The sequence below is a fragment of the Crinia signifera genome, chromosome 1 (assembly GCF_055691185.1).
Source record: "Crinia signifera chromosome 1, ASM5569118v1, whole genome shotgun sequence".
In the NCBI taxonomy this organism is placed as follows: domain Eukaryota; kingdom Metazoa; phylum Chordata; class Amphibia; order Anura; family Myobatrachidae; genus Crinia; species Crinia signifera.
The window spans coordinates 225,115,853-225,134,749 of NC_139217.1; the positions used below are offsets into that span (position 1 = coordinate 225,115,853).

Genomic DNA, 18,897 nt, shown 5'->3' on the forward strand with positions numbered 1-18,897 from the left:
CACTCCCATAACGTGCGGCCACACAATAATAAATTCGGGCGAAAGTCAGGTTCTCTTCACCATGATAAAGTGGTGAAGCGAACCTGCGCCCTTAAGGAACGGTAAGGGAATATTAATAAATCTACCCCTGAGTACAGTGCTGCTACTGCAAGTAAAAGAAAGAATAACAAGGCTGCTGCTGCTAGGGATGGCCATCGGTGCAGACGCCATCGATGCTTGCCATCGATGGCGATTCTGCACCCAGCTATCGATCAGTGTTTTACTCGGTTATGTATGTTCTTATTTGTTCAGCTCACTGTTTAAAAAAAAAAAAGAAAAAAAAATGGCAATAAATGATTGTAAAACAAATTATGCTTCGTTATTATCAATTACCCCTTCTTTCAAAGTGAACCGTTGATCCGCCTAAAATATATAGATCTTTTCACTGACTGATCTGCTGGATCCAAGCTCTCGTTAGTGACCCGTTTTGCCCATCACTAGACGATTCTACGAACGAACCGAGATGTTTCTGCCTATATGAAAGAAACAGCCAATGGCGTAGCTAGATAATGCCACCAATCCAGACGCGGGATAAGCCGAGAGCTTCGCCGATTGGCTCGGGGTGATCAACGGCGATCACGTGACTGCTAGTTGCTTGTGCCGCGCGAGAGGAGCGCCGGTGTATGACAAGTTCCCGCCAAGTCCGAGCGCGCGGGGAGCACCGGGCGGAAGGGCAGACGAGACCGGAACGCGTAACGAGCAACCAGCACACAGACTGACGTTACATGACAGACATGCCTACCAAGGGGACATCTACAGTTCCCGAGACGGGAAGGAAAGGGACGCAGAGTCCGGCAGGTGAGCACAGGACTGTGTCCGGTAACGGCGAGTTATTTAATTTGCAGTATCTCTGCATAACGTCCACCGCATCACTTTTCAACCTAGAATACTTCAAGCTCCTCAAAGTGTCACTTATCCCTTTGTGGCAACAGAACAATTGCCGTCCGGTGCCGCTACCCACATTGGGTTATAATAACTTTTGTACCCCCCCCCCCCCCCCCCCCCCCCCTTTTTTCCAGTCACAGCTACTGGTGTTATCCGTGTCCTGTGTAGCATTTGGCATATTTGAGCATGAGGGTGAATTCTGGACAAGTTTTTTTTTGGAAGTATCCTGCTTTCTACATAGTGTATGTGAACCTCCTTCTTTCTCCCTATGCTCACGAAGAGTCAAGATAGTTATATAAAGTGTGTGCAGTGAATGAGAGTCCCAGGGGTCCCATAGCGCATACGCTGCACCCATTTTCTAATACCTTCCAGAGTCAAATGGAAGGAGTGCTGCTGAAATTGCCATAAAAAGGGAGTGGTTGACATTTTTCCAATGATTTGTGCAGTGGAGTCTGAGCCCTGTGCTGCTGTGAAAATTGCATGAAAAATTGCCGCTGTGCCATTTTTCAGGAGATGCGCAGTAGGGTATGAGCCTCTAGTGCTCAGTCTGTAATACACAGCGCTGCTCTTGGCGGAGAGAAGGGGGCCTGGCCAGAAGAGGGTGAACACTGACATCCTTCTACCCATCCTGGTGGTCAGGCCAAGTCATTCTCATCTTTCATCAAACTCAATGTTTCTATAGCATTGGTTCTGAAAATATTGGTTGCGACCATATAGGTATGGGGGTTGTGACTCCGAAGTTGCTGACCATCTGGCTGATTACTTCTCTGATCTGTCAGAGATCCAAAGAGTCTGAAAAATCAATTGTTACTTCAGACTCTTAAGGCCCCCATACATTAGGCCGACTTGTCCTTAGGACAAGTCGGACCCAATTCTACTGTGAGCCGCCCGGCAGCTCCCCGGGAGGCTCACATACAATTTGGCACTTGATGAGCCAGTTTTTACATGTGATAAATCGCAAGCGATTTATCACATGTAAAACAAATGGGGAGCTGCAGGGCGGTGAGGAGCAGTGGGGCGGGCAGCGGCAGTAGTAGGGGCAGGCGGCGGCTCACAAATGAGTTCCCGGCGAGTAATGCTGACCTGGCCGGCATGCTGTGATCACAAATAGCAGCGCTGCCGCTGCTGGACGGGACGCACAGTGGCGGCTATTAGATTTTCAAAATACCTGTCAAATGACCGTCCGTTCTGTGATTGGCTGAGAGCTCTCAGCCAATCAGAGAAGTAATCAGCCAGATGGTCAGCAACTTCGGAGTCACAACCCCCATACCTATATGGTCGCAACCAATATTTTCAGAACCAATGCTATAGAAACATTGAGTTTGATGAAAGATGAGAATGACTTGGCCTGACCACCAGGATGGGTAGAAGGATGTCAGTGTTCACCCTCTTCTGGCCAGGCCCCCTTCTCTCCGCCAAGAACAGTGCCACACACAAAAAGGGCAGGGTGCATTTTGAGGTTTTAAAAATAGGCATTGTGCGGCACCGTGCAAAAGAAGCTTGGAGGGAACACTAAAGGTACATGCAAAAAAAAAAAGTGTTAATCGATTCCTAAGCGGTGTGGTTGCAATGCCCACTACCTTGGTCTCCCAGCAAAATAATTGCACTGATTACAGCCTGTACAAAACACAGCTGCCAGGCTATTAACCGACTAGCCCCGTTTTAGCTACATAACTGCCTGCAAAATGGCAAATCTTCTTCAGGATTGACCTATTAAGTTTCAGAGCCCTATATGAGCAGGGCAGCTTTTGATTCCACACTGTCCCACTCAATTCCTGCGATCTGTAGGGGTATGGGTGATTGGGTCGACCACTGAAGGACCACACCTGAAATGGGTTGACATGACTAAGGTCAGCACAAGCATTAGGGTGACAATGGGAAGGTCGACAGTCAAAAAGTCATCATGAGGTTGTCACAGTTTTTGTCCCAGATGTCGGCCTAGACATTGTCTAAGTGTATGGCGTCACTTTGCTTGGCTCAGCACACTATTTTACTCTCCCACCACACAATAGTGCAGGCATGTCCAACCTGCGGCCCTCCAGCTGTTGTGAAAATACAAGTCCCATCATGCCTATGCCTTGCCACAGTTTTGCTGTTAGGGAATGCTAAAACTATGGCAAGGCATGCTGGGATGCGTAGTTTCACAACAGCTGGACATGCCTGCCATAGTGGATGGTAGGGCATGAAATACCGCCCGTCAGTACAAAGAAATGTGAAAAACTCATGTTTTGACTGTCGACCTAATGTTTGTATTGATATTCCGGCCCTGTCGAAATTAGCTATGTCAACCTATTTCATGTGTCCACCTAAGCCCTGTTGACCTTCAGTGGTTGACACAGTGCATGTCGCCCTAAATAGGGCAGACCTAATGACCATCTGCAGATGCAGGACTTTTAGGAGAATCTCATGTAATTCATCTGGTGGTCAAGCTTTCAGCTATGCTGCTCCGCACAGGAGGTTACCTCTAAGATCAGGCATCCTGCTCGAAGGACCATTTGTCTATCCCGACTTACCACGGCTTCGTTTGACGGCGTGGCACTTGAATCCACACTGTTGCTTAGTCAGGGCATCCCTAGGTTTGTGATTCCTACTATGCTGAGAGCCAGGAAAGAAGTCACATCTAAACAATATCACAAAATTTGGAAGGCATATGTGGCGTGGTGCGAATGGCGTTCGTTTCTGGCTGCGTTTTTTTGCCCTTCTCTTCTCCTTGTTTCTACATTGTGGCATTTTGGCCGGCTTGCGACTCGGTTTTTTAAAAGTACAAGTTGCGGCTTTGTCTGTGTGTTTTCATTGCAAACTTGACCTGATTCCGACGGTCCAAACCCTCCTAAAAGGCGTTCTTCTAATTCAGCCACTGGTCCGGGTTCCAGTGGAACTGTGGGATTTACCCTTGGTTCTGGATTATCTCAATTCCAGTGTCTTTTTGAGCCTCTTGATTGTCCGGACTCAGACAGCATCGTGAGGGCAACTAAGCCCCTTGCGGGCTCGCCACCTATTCTATTCTCCCTCAATGGGAGAATATAATATGGCGCCATATTATATACCATATGGTGCAGAACGGAACAGCAGCAGCAGCAGCTCTCCAGCATGTGAAACATTTGTGAGTAGCCAAACTGCCACCAATGTTTCTGAATATTCTGGTATGTTCAACATAGGAACAGAGCAGAAGATGCACCATACACCATTTACATTTTTAAATATAAAATTATGTTTTTGGCATAGTATTGGCCAATAGTATGAGCCTGCAAACCACTCGTCAAGGAAACCTCATCGGACAGGTCCCTAACATTGTGGGATTCACCCCTGGGTTGCAGGGCACCCCTAAACTGCCCCATCCAGACCACCCCAGGGCACCACACAAATAAAAAGTGGAGTATCAGAGTGTATCTGTTACAATAAAAAAGGAGTGAAACTATGAGAGTGTTAGTATAAAAAATAAGTGAAATGAAGTGCAGTATCAGTGTTAGTAAATTGAAAAAATGACTGCAAAGGGAAGGATAGGTATGTGAAAGTGTTACATATATAAAAAACAAAGAATGACGTAATGTTAAATAGTGGTGCCCCAAAGCAGTACAGAGAGCATTCCAGGGTGCCCCACACCCCAAATGCTCACCCCACATCTGACTTACTATATAATAGGATCTTACCTGTAGGTGGCTATACCATTGTGCAGTCTTCAATGCTAGGTCCCGACTTTAAAAATATCAGGACTGGTGGTTGGGTTGCTAACCCCCATCTATTCTGGTATTTTACCAGCACACCACTGCTACCAATGTTTCTGAATATTCTGGTACTGTATGTTACCCGCACACCACTGCCCACAAATGTTTTCAAATAAGCTGGGAAGTTATACATTGCTGGTGCGGGCCAGCAATGTATACATTCCAGATGCCAATGCCCAACAATGTTTATGTATTTAAATGCCCACTGCTGCCAATGTGTACTTAAATGCTCACTGCCTACCAATTGAGGACATTCTTTGCTGCAGCCAAGCCACAGCTGTAGTATCCCAGCTGTTGGAATATTGATTACATCCTTTATGTATAGGTCACTGATCAAGCGCATTATGTAAACCCATTATGTAGATAACCTTTCTAATGAAATATTTTCAGCAAAGTATTTTGCCTCCTGAAAATCTCTTGCTCTTTGGGAAAATAACTCAATGTGTATGCACTACTTTGGTGAAAGATACATTTTGGAGATTTTGTGAAAATCTTTGGAAATGAAAATCTCCCAGTGTGTATGGGCCTTTACAGAAATTGTCACTCTTCTGTAAATTGGCACTGCTCCGCTCCATTTTGACATTTATTAAACACCTATGCCTTTCTTGACAAGTGTTCTATAAAATGGTTAAAACTGCATCAAAATCCGTCTGGCGGTTCTCGATTATCCATACACACTGGGGGATTCATGCCCAGCGTGTATAGACAGCGATGATCGCTATCATCGCTGGGGAAAGCCGCTCAGTGCAAACATACTGAGTGGCTTTCCCCCTGCCCAGCACCGACAGTGGGGGATAGACTGCTTTGCATAGCGCAGTGCTATGCAATGTCGTCCTCAAAACCGCTCATCTGCTGGTATTACCAGCAGATAAGCAGCTTTCCTGTAAATGATGCGGGAGTGCGCAGCAGCGCTCTTCGCCAGGTCATACACACTGGGTGGCTTTGAACTGAAAGACACTCAAACTTGCTGTTTTGAGCAGCTTTCAGCTCAGTCGCCCCTTTTGTATGGGCCATTAGTCTGAAAGGACAGGTGCTTACTGGGCTACTGCAATAAGGATGTTTTTTTTTTCTTTGCCATTAAAGTAGGCTGGGAGCAGTATTTGCCCACTAACTAGTGAGTTAAACGGATGCTTCCTTGTTTAACCCTTTTTTTTGAACATTAAATTTTTATTGAAAGAATACTGTCCAAACAGACAATTTTTTTTTGGAGGGGAAAGGGTACAGAAAAAAGAAAAAGGAGGGGATGAGGGGGAAAGGGATACAAAACTGACATATAGTTTGTATTAAGTTTTGAATAGCAGAACATACACAAAGATATGGACAAGTAACTTTGTAAAATACATACCAGAAAATGGATAAATACCAGTATTATCTAACGCAGATGAAATCATGTATAATAAATACTACGCGACCCTGGGGGATGGATCTAAGAGACTAGAATAGACAAGTCTACGATGTCACTAATCAAATTTGAACGGCCTACTGCATCACAGTAGAGGGACCAGCTAAACCAGGGGTGGCCAACCCGCGGCTCTCGAGCCGCATGCGTCTCTTCTTCCCTTTTTTTGCGGCTCTGGCGTGCACAGCGCCGCGTCCGCATAAGGAGTGACAGTGACTATTATTGGCGCTTGAGACGCTGCTGCTGCTACTACCAGCTTCCTCCGAGAGCGCATGCGCCAGGTCACTCCTTATGCAGCCGCGGATCCGGCGCATGCGCTCTCACGCTGGGAGGACGCTGGAGACAGCAGCAGCATCTCCACCGCAGTTATACTCCCTGTGTTCGGCTCCTGCTCCCGCTCTGCCTGCCATCTTGATCCCTGGCTGCCCACCACGGTGGTAAGCAGGGCTCTTTCTAAAATGTATCATTCTTTAATATTGAGCGGGTAAATTACATACTGTATATGTGTGTATGTATATACACACAGTATGTTTTTATATTGAGGTACAATATGTATGTATGTGTGTGTGTATGTATGTATGTGTGTGTGTGTGTGTGTGTGTGTGTGTATGTATATATATATATATATATATATATATATATATATATGTGTGTGTGTGTGTGTGTGTGTGTGTGTGTGTGTGTGTGTGTGTGTGTGTGTGTGTATATATATATATATATATATATATATATATATATATATATATATATATATATACACACACACACACACACACACACACACACACACACACACACACACACACACACACACACACACACACACACACACACACACACACACACACACACACATACACACACACATACACACACACATACACACATATATATATATATATATACACATATACATACATATATATATACATATGTATATATATATGTGTGTGTGTGTGTATATGTATATATATATATATATATATATATATATATATATATATATATATATATATGCCGTATTTTCCGGCGTATAAGACTACTTTTTACCCCATAAAAATGTGCCTTCTAGTGGGGGATCGTCTTATACGCCGGGTGCACGGCGTGCCTTATATGCCGGGTGCGGCATATATTTATTAAAGGGTACCTCTCCTCGGCCAGGGGCGGGGCGTGGCTTGGACGCTGGGGAAGCAGGATGCTTCTGCAAAAAGCCTGCTTTCATTGCCCAAAAGAGCCTCCTCGGAGACAAGAAACACTAGGCGACATCCCCTAGGGTGCACTCTAACCACCGGGCACCGCCGAGACTTCATGCGGTGACCGTGCAGCCTGCTTAGTATCCGGGCCTACCAAGAGGAGGAAGCCGCGGTCTCGGGTAGAGGACGGAGCCCGGGACTCGCACCACAAGTGGCGCAAACTGCTGCACGTACCTGCAGTAGTTTCAGGTACACTGAGAATCCCTCCCTCAGCTCCGAACTAGACGCCCGTGCACCCCGCCAGCCCTGCCGTTCCTCCGCTAGCTGGTCTGCGGTCGGGACAGGGCCGAGACGGGGGGTAGCCATCTTGGGACTGGCGCAGACTTGTTACAGGTCCCGGCGGCGGAACTTTTGTCCCCTCACACCCATATTCGAGACTCCTACCACCTGATGAGTCTCCTGTAGCTTTGGAGCTCTGCTGCAACGAACCTAACAGGGAAGCCGGGCAAACTGAACTCTCAGAATACTGAGGGGAAAGGCTCACCAGCCACCATCTTGGGAACCATAGAGTGGCTGGAGTCCCCTTGCAAGAGCCACTCATATCAGTTTGGCAATTTGATGTCGGCGGCAGGCTCGGGTGTGCTATCTTTTATTATTAAGATAGGTACCGTATGCATAAGATGGGGGGGGGGGAAGGTCCGAGGCCGAGGAGAGGTACCCTTTAATGAATATATGCTCAATACTTTATGCCTGGGGGGAGGACAGCGTCATCACTGCAGGGAAGCTGCAGATGAGGGGGTCTTAAAACTTTGTGGTGGGTTTTGCTGGGGCAGGACAAACCTGCCCTGATAGGTTTGTCCTGCCCCAGCAAAACCCACGACTCAAGGGACCAGACAGCTGCTAGTGACAGGGAGGTGTGCGGAAGAGGGGGTAGTCTTATATGGCAAGTATATAACAAACTCTACATTTTGAGTGGAAATGTTGGGGGGGTCGTCTTATACGCCGGTAAATATGGTGTGTATGTATGTGTGTATATGTATATATGTGTGTGATGTTATTTATAACGTCATATATATATGTATATATGTGTGTGTGTGTGTGTATATAATGATCCGCGTCACTCAGGGGGTCTTGATTATAAAAATGTTATGTATATGTGTATATATATATGTGTGTGTGTGTGTGTGTGTGTGTATGTATGTATGTATGTATGTATATGTGTGTGTATATATATATATATATATATATATATATGTGTATATATATGTGTGTATATATATGTGTATGTATGTGTATATATATATATATATATATATATATATATATATATATATATATATATATATATATATATATATATATATATATATATATATATATATATATATATATATATATATATATATATATATATGTATAGATACACATATACACACACACACTGAGCCAGTTTTATCTATCCGGCCGGTGCACCACATCTTTCCATCTTGGCGCAATGGTTGCCGAGACGGGGACGTGCGATTGTCTCACATGCGCACACACATCCCATTCTCATCAATCGGCTCACCTAGACAGAAGGATATGGTGCTCTGGTCGGATAGATGAAACTGGCTCGATCTGTATATAGGCCACAACCCATTTATAAATGGGGCGTGACATTCTGGGAGCTAGGCTACACCCATTGTTTAATGGTTTTGGGCTCTTTGTCTCAGATGGGTTGTCCACCCCTGAGCTAAACCATTTCATGTGTATTGAGTTAAGGGCGCTGCAATACCCAGCTCCCGAAGTTTCGAATAGGTAATGCTTATGGACTTTTTTAAGGATGGAGTTTATATTTGGGGTTACCTCAGATTTCCATAGCTTAGCTATGGCAGCTTTAGTTGCAATCAGCACATGCCCAATAACGTATTTCTCAGCAGGGAGTCAAATTGGGAGGAAAAATATGAAGCAGAGTTAAGGCCGGATTTGGAGAGATGGGACATTTAAAATGGAACCCAGATGCTGGAACACTTCCGTCCAGAGAGGCCGCAACTCAGGGCAATCCCAAAAAATGTGGTCAATGTTTCCCACATGACCGCACCTTCTCCAGCATAAGTTTGAAACAGTCGGCCAGAACTTGTGAAGCCTCTCCGGGGCGAAGTAAGCCCTCTGAATGAGTTTGAAGAACATTTCTGAATCGTGCAAGCAACGGGAGATCTTGAAACAGGATCTAAATACTGCATCCCATTCTTCCTCAGTGAGGGTCATGTTTATATCTCTTTCCCAACTAAGTTGGGAGGGAGTTTTAATGCTATCCTGGAGGAGGAGAAGATGGTTGTACCACCTAGAAATTCCTCCTTTATGATAAGGAGCACTGGTTAGGTTTTTGAGGCTAGGTGGAAAGTGAGGGGATTTAGTTGATGAATTTAGGTATGCTTGAAGCCAACTTCTAAGTTGTAAATAAAGAAATTCCGTTTTGAGATATTGAAATTATTCTGCAGGTCAGCGAATGATCTCATCGGGTCAACTACGAATAAGTCTCCTACTGAGGATATACCCAAATCAATCCAGTTATCAAGCTGAGGAATGGGGATAAGTACTTTAAGAGCCTTGAGTGATGAAGAGGGGGCTGGGAGGGTTGCCTTTTCTGTAGATTTAACTAACCTATACCAGACCTCTAATGAGGATTGCATAGATTGGCACCGAGATGCGTACCGATGTGCCTCCGAGAAGGGGAGCCATAAGAGGTCAATTAAAGGGACAGGATGTGAGTAGGAGCTCTCCAGGATCACCCAGGGCTTCTGAATATTTGGAGTAGCCCAATCTCTAATATGGTTTAGCACACAGGCAGCTAAGTAGAGATCTAGATCTGGGAATGCCACTCCCCGGAACTCCTTGGGCCTAATTAATGTCTTCTTAGCTATCTTAGGTCTAGTTCCTCTCCAAACATATTTTGCCAAAAGCTGATTAAATTTTTGAAGTACAGACCTGGGGGGGAGCCTTGGGATAGCTCTAAAGGCGATACATTAATTTTGGTAACAACACCATTTTGGCCGCTGCTATCCTCCCAAGCCAAGAGACGTCATGTAGCATCCAATCCCTGACTAAATTCGAAAATGCCTTCAACAGGGGATTATAGTTACATTCAATAACATGTTTTCCAGATGCTAAATGTATCCCTAAGTATTTTAAGGAGCTAGACTGCCATGAGTATTTATATGTTTTCCTCAACTCGGTGACCGCGTCAGGGGGAAGGCCCAAAGGGAGAGCCTCCGTCTTGCTTGTATTGAGTTTATAATAGGAGGCCTCTGAGTAGTCCTGCAAAACTCTATGTAAAGCGGGAAGGGAAAGAATGGGGTCCAGAAGGCATAGTAGGACATCGTCGGCAAATAAGCTAATTTTGTGAGAGAGGTTGCCAATTGATGGGCCCCGGATTGACTCATCGCATCTTATGCGCTCCGCTAGGGGTTCGATGGCCAAAGCAAAAATCAAAGGGGAGAGGGGGCACACTTGACGAGTGCCATTGGTTATTTAAAAACTCATTGAAGTACAGCCATTAGAGAACACCCTAGCGGAGGGGCAAGTATAGAGGGCCAGAATAGAATCAAGTATCCGACCTTGAAAGCCGAATCTCTCCAAGGTCAATTTCATAAAACCCCAATGAAGTCTATCAAAGGCCTTCTTGGCGTCTAATGAAAGAACTAGGAGCGGGGTCTTCTTTACAGAACAGTGTTCTATGACATCAATAACCCTACGTGTGTTATCGGGGGCCTGTCTGTTTAATATAAAGCCAACTTGATCGCTTTTGATGAGTGATGGGAGTAAGGGGCTTATGCGATTAGCAACCAACTTTGCGTATAATTTTAAATCTCTATTGAGTAGTGCAATGGGTCTATAGTTTTGGACCAAAGAGGGGGACTTGCCAGGTTTGGGTATTGTAACGATGCGGGATTCGAGCATCTCTGGGGGGGAACAATCCAGTGTCAGAGGCCTCATTAAGTTTCACAAGCAACGGGGCCAGATGATCTTTGAATGTCTTGTAGAAATTTGACGGAAAACCATCAGGTCCCGGGGCCTTATCAGAAGGAAGAGAATCGATAGCCCGCTGGACCTCCTCAAGAGTCCAAGGAGCGTTGAGAGATAGGCAGGTCTCTGCCGAGAGCGAAGGGAGGGAGATTTTGTCAAAGAAATCCCTCATCCCCTTAGCACTAGGCTGGGGCGTAGAGGGATCATCCTTATAGAGCTGAGAGTAATATGATGAGAAAGTATTAGCGATCTCTTCCGAATCAATGACCTTAGTGCCATGCTCCGAGAGGATCATGTGTATCCTCTCCCTCGCTCTCTTGCCCCTCAACTTTCTAGCCAACATTCTACCCGCGCGGTCACTGAGGAGATAGAACATTTGGTTCAGTCTATCGATGTTACGCTGTACTATAGAGAGGTAGTGCCTATTCACTTTGTCTCGTGTCGTTTAAGCACAATATTGGAGGGGTTAGCCTTATGGGCAGCCTCCAATGAAGCAAGTGTTACTTCTGCGCGTTCTAGGGATCGCTTTCAATCTCTCGAGTTTGGAGGCTATTTGGATCGCTGATCCCCGTACTACCGCTTTAAGAGCACACCAACATGTAGATGTGGAAGTGTCCTCAGAGGGGTTCTCTAGGATATAGTGTTCCAGGGAATTCTGAATTGCCTGTCGGGACTCTGGGTGATTAAGTCTTTGGATACCCAATCTCCACGGACCTGGGCTTGTCTTTCTACTAGCGATATCCCATTTCAAAAGGAGCGGGGCATGGTCTGACCACGTCTGGAGGAGGATCTTAACTAAATGGAAGGAGTTAATGGACCATTTGTCTGAGATTGCAATGTCTATTCTAGAGTATGTACCGTGGGGACATGAGTAGAAAGTATAGTCCCGCACTGTTGGGTTTTTAACCCTCCACAAATCATAAAGGTCATACTCTGCAAGAAGGTCTTGGATACCCCTAGGAGAAGTCTGATGTTGGCGGAGCTTAACCTGCGGTCTTGAGCTATCTAGTCTCGGACTAAATTGAAGTCTCCTAGTAAGATTAAAGCCTCTGGCTAATTGCTGAAACTTAGAGAGAAGCTTCCTGCAGAAAGAAATCTGCTTTGAGTTAGGGCATAACTCAAGACTATAGTTACCTCTTTGTTATCCAGAAAACCTATCAGGATTAAGTACCTACCCCCAGAGTCAGAGTGTCGTGAGGTAAGGGAAAATGTACAATGCTGTGAAATCAGGATTGCCACCCCAGCTCTTAGTTGGACCATTGGAAGTATAACAGTGCGGGAAGTGTCTGTCATAAAACCTTGGGGGGGGGGGGGGGGGGGGGGCAGATGCAATAAAGTGGGTTTCTTGAACGGCAACTATATCAGCTTTATTTTTTTGGAAATAGTCCAGGGCTAGCCTCCTTTTATTTGGGGGAGTTGAGTCCCTTAGCATTAATAGAAATCAAGTTAACCATGGCTATCGAGGAAGTAAATAGTATGGGAAGCCTGAGTTAGAAAAGTAAGAAACCAAGGGGAGCTGGCATGTAGTTACGGAAGCAAAAGAGGGAGGAAGGAAAAACGGAAAGATAAAAAAGATTAAACAGGTGAGAAGGGGGAGAGAAGGGCCCCCTATAGGGGGAGAGGTAGGATGCCAAGCCATGGCAACAGAGTAGTTGAGCGGGGGTAGTGGAAAGGGAAACGGAGAGCCATTTCACCCGGACATTTAGGTTAGACCAACGAGTTAGAGAAGATGTAGAGCACAAAGAAGAGTAAAGGGGGAAGGAAGAGGTCCTGATAGGACAGAAGACAGAAAAAGAACATATTCCTGTCCTAAACAAGGGCACTTTCTGTACAAGTAACAGGACATACACCAGTATAGCACTAGGTAGTAAAACTTCAGGCCTAAGTACTACCAGATACCACACACTTAGCAGCTAGCCGTGATATCTTGATTGGAGGCACGGTCATCATGAAGACCCGCATATGATTTACTGCCCTAATAACACGATAACTGTGACCAGAAGCAACTATTGAAATAAAGTATATCTATAGAACAAAACTCGGATTGAACCTGGAGAACTCAACATCTTGCAACTGTACTTTGACCTAAAGAGAGACATTTTCAAAAGAAGTAAATAACTAGAAGATAACAGGTCTCTAAGCCGCAGAAGTCTGGTGGTGACTTGTTAGATAAAACATGACTAGGATATATTGAAGGATATCATTCCTGTTCTTTCTGCCCCGGAGTATCCCAGTCCGGCTGAAGACCACTCACATGTTGGGGGCTTGAAGAGGATCTTGTCGAGTTCAAGGTGGCTAGAAAGTGCTTTCCTTCTTCAATTGTCGTAAGTGCAATAGTGGAACCGCCTCTGTTGACCAGCAATTTTGTCGGGTAACCCCACCTGTATAGGATGTGATCTTTTCGAAGAACAGCTGTAATAGGATAAAAGGAACGCCGTTTAGCCAGCGTAGCTTGAGAGAGATCTCCAAACACTTGTAGTGATCCCAAAGCTTTGCCCGTTTCCTCAGATGGTCTAGCTGCCTTCAGGATCGCCTCCTTTACGTGGAAGAAGGGACAGTTGGGGAGGAGTTTTCTGAAGATGTCGTTGCAAAATCGTTCAAGCTGCTATTAGAAATCCTTTCTGGGACACCCCGGATCTTGATATTTCGACAAGACCTGTCCTCCAAATCAGAGATCTTGTCACTTAGGGCGGCAACTTCGGCCTGCAGCGCTTCATGTGAAGTGATCAGGTCGTTACGTGAAGAAGAAAATTCACCCATTTTGATTTCAATGTGATCTTTACGCTCGCCCAGGTCATCCAAAGACTTCTGGCATCCTTGTAACGCCGACTTGAATTCCTCCTCCGACACCTCTTTCTTAAATTGAGATAGCAGGAGCTTCATGGAACCCACAGTTAGGGCTTGATGGTCCTCTAGGGTCTCAACAGCAGGGGGAGTCTATTCAATTGATGTCGAGGAAGACTGCATCATGGGAGAGGGGTGAGGTTCAGAAAAGGGTGGCACATTTGTTTTCTTAGAGCCCAGTGATGAGGACTTAAAGAAGTCAACTTGTGGCACCGGTTTAGGTGTCTTTGAGCGTTTGTTTGGCATATTTGAACTTTTTGAACTTAGGGACACACACCCAACTGAGATCAGAATCCAAGAAGTTAGTGAGGCGGTTAAGATAAAAGTAACCGGTATTAGCTCACATATACGGCATGTCCAGGTGCCTAGCTCTCCGCTTAGGGTGTACTTTTTAGAAAATCATGGGAGATCTTGTGGGCCGCAATTGAGGTCAGCTCCCCTAGATGGCGCCCCAGCTTAAGGGATTACTGTGGCCAGTATATTGAGAAAAAATAAGCAGTACTAGAGCAATGGGGGTTTATTGTGAAGGTTTACTGAAAAAAAGGTGAGTCTCTGTTGTGATTAGGCACAGGGGTTCCCAGCAGCTCAAGCGTGCCCCAGGTTGTAGTAAGGCAAGGTAAGTCTCTGTTAAACCTCAGATTAGGCTGTAATTAGGGGCTCTGGTGGAGCTTTTTGGGTAGTCAGGGGCAGATGTACCTGGTCAGCTTCACCAGCCTGGATCCTGCGATAGGAGCTTCTTATGAGGCCCTCCTCGATTAGGGGAGCAATCCAGAGGTCCCCACAGGCGTCCACCGGGAGTGTGGTGTAATGCAGATGCTTTCGAGCCCTCCCAGCGCCGCCGAGCGTAGACGGAGCTCGTGCGGCGGGCACAGCTCTAACTGTAGGCCCCGGCTTCCACCGCGAGTTAGGCCGCCAACGCCAATCGCAGCCACATGGCGGGACCCGGTGTCCCAGGCTCTACCTTCGCCTTACGGGGGGCACGGGGGAGTCAGGCAGCGCTACAGGGCTGACCAGGGACCCCAGAGAGAGGGGTAATTAGTGTGTGCCGCGGGAGCTCCAAAGAGAGCGTCTCTCCCTGCACGCGTCCAGACCACGCCCCTGTTTGTTTATTTAACCCTTTGACTTTGAAACGGAAACCTTATGAAAGTGTGTGTGTCTACATGTGGTAGAGAATATAGATTGTAAGCTCCACTGGGGCAGGGATGGTTGTGAATGTTCAAATATTCTTTGTAAAGCTATGTGTGCACTATATAAGTAACTGGTAATAAATACATATTACAATTTGTTATGATTGTTGACATACAACTCCAAATGTCCCTTTAACCCCTTCCCGACATTTGACGTACATTTACGTCATGGTCGGGAAGTACTTCCCGACACATGGCATAAATGTACGTCATGCCATTTAACTGTCACCGCGTCTATAGACGCGGTGACAGTTTAAACATGTCTGCTGTCCCTGACAGCAGACATGTCCCTGCATGCCCAGGGGGGGCTGCGATGCCGCCCCCCCGTCGGCGATCGCTGTGATTGGCTGTTCAGTGTGAACAGCCAATTACAGCGTTTTCTTTGTCACCGGGAATAACGTTCGCCGGTGACACAGGGATCGGTGGTGATTGGTGCTGTAAAGTACAGCACCAATCACCACGGGGTGTAAGGGTGACACTGGTGTCACCCCACCTCACCCAACCCGCCCCCAAAGGCCGTGATTGGTTCGTCGGACCGACGGACCAATCACAGCCATGGAGGGGGATTTAAACTAACGGTGACTGCACTGCAGACGCCATTCCGGTCTGGAATTGCGTGCAGTGCGGTCACCGCGCCAATCTGCCGTTTTACTGACCTGATCCTTGCAAAATACTTACCTGATCACAGCTTGTAGCGTTCCTGGAGCTTGTGACTTCCTGTGTTGTGCTGTGCTGTGTTGTGCTGCTGTGCTGCTGCAGTGTGTTCCAGTTATAGATAGAGAGAGAGAGAGAGATAGAGAGGGCTAGTGACAGAGTGCTACATTTTGTGCTGCTGCAGTGTGATAGAGAGAGAGAGTGACAGATTGTGCTATATATTTTTTATATATATACAGCTGTACTGCGTGTGCAACTGACTGCTGCCCCCCCCTTTTGTGCTGATCAGTATAAATTAACTGATCGGCAACTTTTTGGGGGCACAGGTGTTTTTTTTTTTATATATATACCAGTGCTGCTGCAGTGTCATAGAGTGGTAGATAGTGAGAGATAGAGAGATAGAGAGAGATAGTGATAGAAAGTGCTATATTTTGTGTCTGCTGCCCCCTTTTTGTGCACCCCCAGCAACTTTTTGGGGGTGCAGGGGTTATTTTTTATATATATAACTGTCAGTGCTGCTGCTGCAGTGTCATAGAGAGAGTGAGAGAGAGTGAGAGAGCTATGTTTTGTGTCTGCTGCCCCCCCCTTTTGTGCTGATCACTATATCTGAGGTGATCAGCAACTTTTTGGGGGTGCAGAGGTTTTTTTTTTTATATATACCTGCCAGTTGCACTGTCAGTTGCACCAAAGGTTGTGCACCTGCTGCCCCTCACTGGTAATCAGTGTCGCATCACTGATCACCTTTTTTTTTTTTTTTTTGAGGGTGCTGTGGGGTCTTTTTAAAAAATTTTTTGATCAAATTTTTTTGATCAAGTTCCTGTTGCCTTTGAGCGCTGTTCAGTGACGGACGTTACTGACCAACATCTGTGCTCAATTTTTGGCGCAGGACCTTTTTTTTTTTTTTTTTTTCTGCACTACATACACACTACACACTACATACTACATTGAAATAAAGTTTGTACCCCCCCTACACTATACACGTGTTGAAACATTTCACTACCAGAAACACAAAAATAAAAATGTCATCCCAGTCATCCAGAAGAATGTATTCAGCGGAGGAGGCATATGCCATGCTTGCCTCTGACTCTGACACAGCCAGTGAGGCAAGCGGGGAATTTGAAGGATTCATCTTAAGCTCCTCTTCCTCCTCTAGTGATGAGGGACCCTCTCAAAGACGCCCCCGTAGAGCAGCTGAGACCCCCCCCCCAATAATTGATCTCGTATGGACCCCACCACCAGACAATTTTGAGCCCCAGGTTCCTGAGTTTTTGGCCATCCCAGGAATCCAATTTGATTCAACAGGTCTCAGAGAAATTGACTTTTTCAAATTATTTTTCTCTGATGATTTTATAAATTTAATGGTGGACCAAACTAATTTATATGCCCAGCAGTTTATTGCTCAAAACCCCACGTCATCATTTGCTAGGTGGACCCCTGTAGATGCAGTAGAGATGATGACGTTTTGGGGTCTGGTGTTTCATATGGGCATAGTAAAAAAGCCAGAAATTAGGCAATATTGGAGTACAGATGTTCTGTACAGCACCCCACTTTACCGTATGGCCATGACCCGGAATCGTTTTGAGTTAATCCTTAAATTTTTGCATTACAACGATAATGCACAGTGCCCACCCAGAGATGATCCCACCTTTGACCGGCTATTCAAAGTCAGGCCGGTCATTGATCACTTCAGTGCCAAATTTGAAGAGATGTACATCCCAGATAAATTCATTTGCATAGACGAGTCCCTTATACATTTTAAAGGAAGGGTTAAATTCCGCCAGTACCTTCCCAGTAAGAGGGCAAGGTATGGCATAAAAATGGGTACTTATGTAATATCTGGGCTTCCGTTTTTCTTATGAGACCGCATCCCCTCGCGGGGCTCGCTGCGCTCGCCACGCTTCGGGCACGGTGGCTCGCTGCGCTCGCCACACTATATAAAATCAACTCCATGCGTAGTTGGATAGTAGGGGTATGAAAAAATGGGGGGCATTTAACATGGGAGCCCAGATAATACATAAGTACCTAAAAATGTATAAGCTGTGTGAAAGCACCTCAGGGTACACCCACAGGTTTAGGGTATATGAAGGGAAGGATTCAAGAATTGAACCGCCAGAATGCCCCCCCTCCCTCGTAGGTGTTAGTGGAAAAATTGTCTGGGATTTAGTGCACCCCTTCCTGGATAAAGGTTATCACCTCTATGTGGATAACTTTTACACCAGCATCCCCCTGTTTAAGGCCCTTGGTTCAAGAGGTACAGCAGCTTGCGGTACTGTGCGCAAGAACCAAAGAGGCCTCCCAAAAACGCACATTGCCCAAGTAATGAGAAGGGGTGAAAGCAGGGGAATATGCACCGAAAATATGTTGTTGGTCAAATATAAGGACAAGAGGGATGTCCTTATACTGACAACAATTCACGGAGACAGTACCACCTCCGTCCCTGTACGAGGTACCAGTACCCACACCTCAAAACCTAATTGTATCCTGGATTACAATAGGTACATGGGCGGAGTGGATCTTTCAGATCAGGTACTGAAGCCGTACAGTGCCCTGCGGAAAACAAAAATCTGGTACAAGAAGCTGGCCGTGTATATCATCCAGATGGCACTGTATAACGCTTACGTGCTATTCCGTTCTACCAGCCAGAGGGGGACATTTATGCACTTTCAAGAGGAAGTCATAAAGGGCCTAATATTTGGGAACCAGCAGGCAGAGGGCCCCAGTACTTCTAGTACTGGTCCCCGTATTGTACCAGGGCAGCATTTTCCTGATGAAATCCCCTCCACTGGAAAAAAGGGCAGGACACAAAAAAGGTGCAAAGTTTGCTATAAAAAGGGAATAAGAAAGCAAACTATTTTCCAGTGTGACACTTGCCCCGACAAACCCGGCCTATGTATAAAGGAGTGTTTTAAAATATACCACACATCTATGGATTATTAGGTTCATCATTTCACCGTGCTTCGGGGGTC

The 18,897-nt window shown here is 45.9% G+C and overlaps 1 protein-coding gene across 1 annotated transcript in view; it reads left to right on the forward strand.

Annotated features, from left to right (window-relative positions):
• The first annotated feature begins 565 nt into the window (after positions 1–565).
• CHAF1A (chromatin assembly factor 1 subunit A) overlaps positions 566–18,897 on the forward strand; it is a 248,464-nt gene continuing 230,132 nt past the window's right edge. The window contains exon 1 of the mRNA XM_083179341.1: positions 566–837. Within this exon, the coding sequence (XP_083035467.1) occupies positions 765–837 (73 nt within the window). The 5' untranslated portion in view covers positions 566–764. The remainder of the gene's footprint in view (positions 838–18,897) is intronic.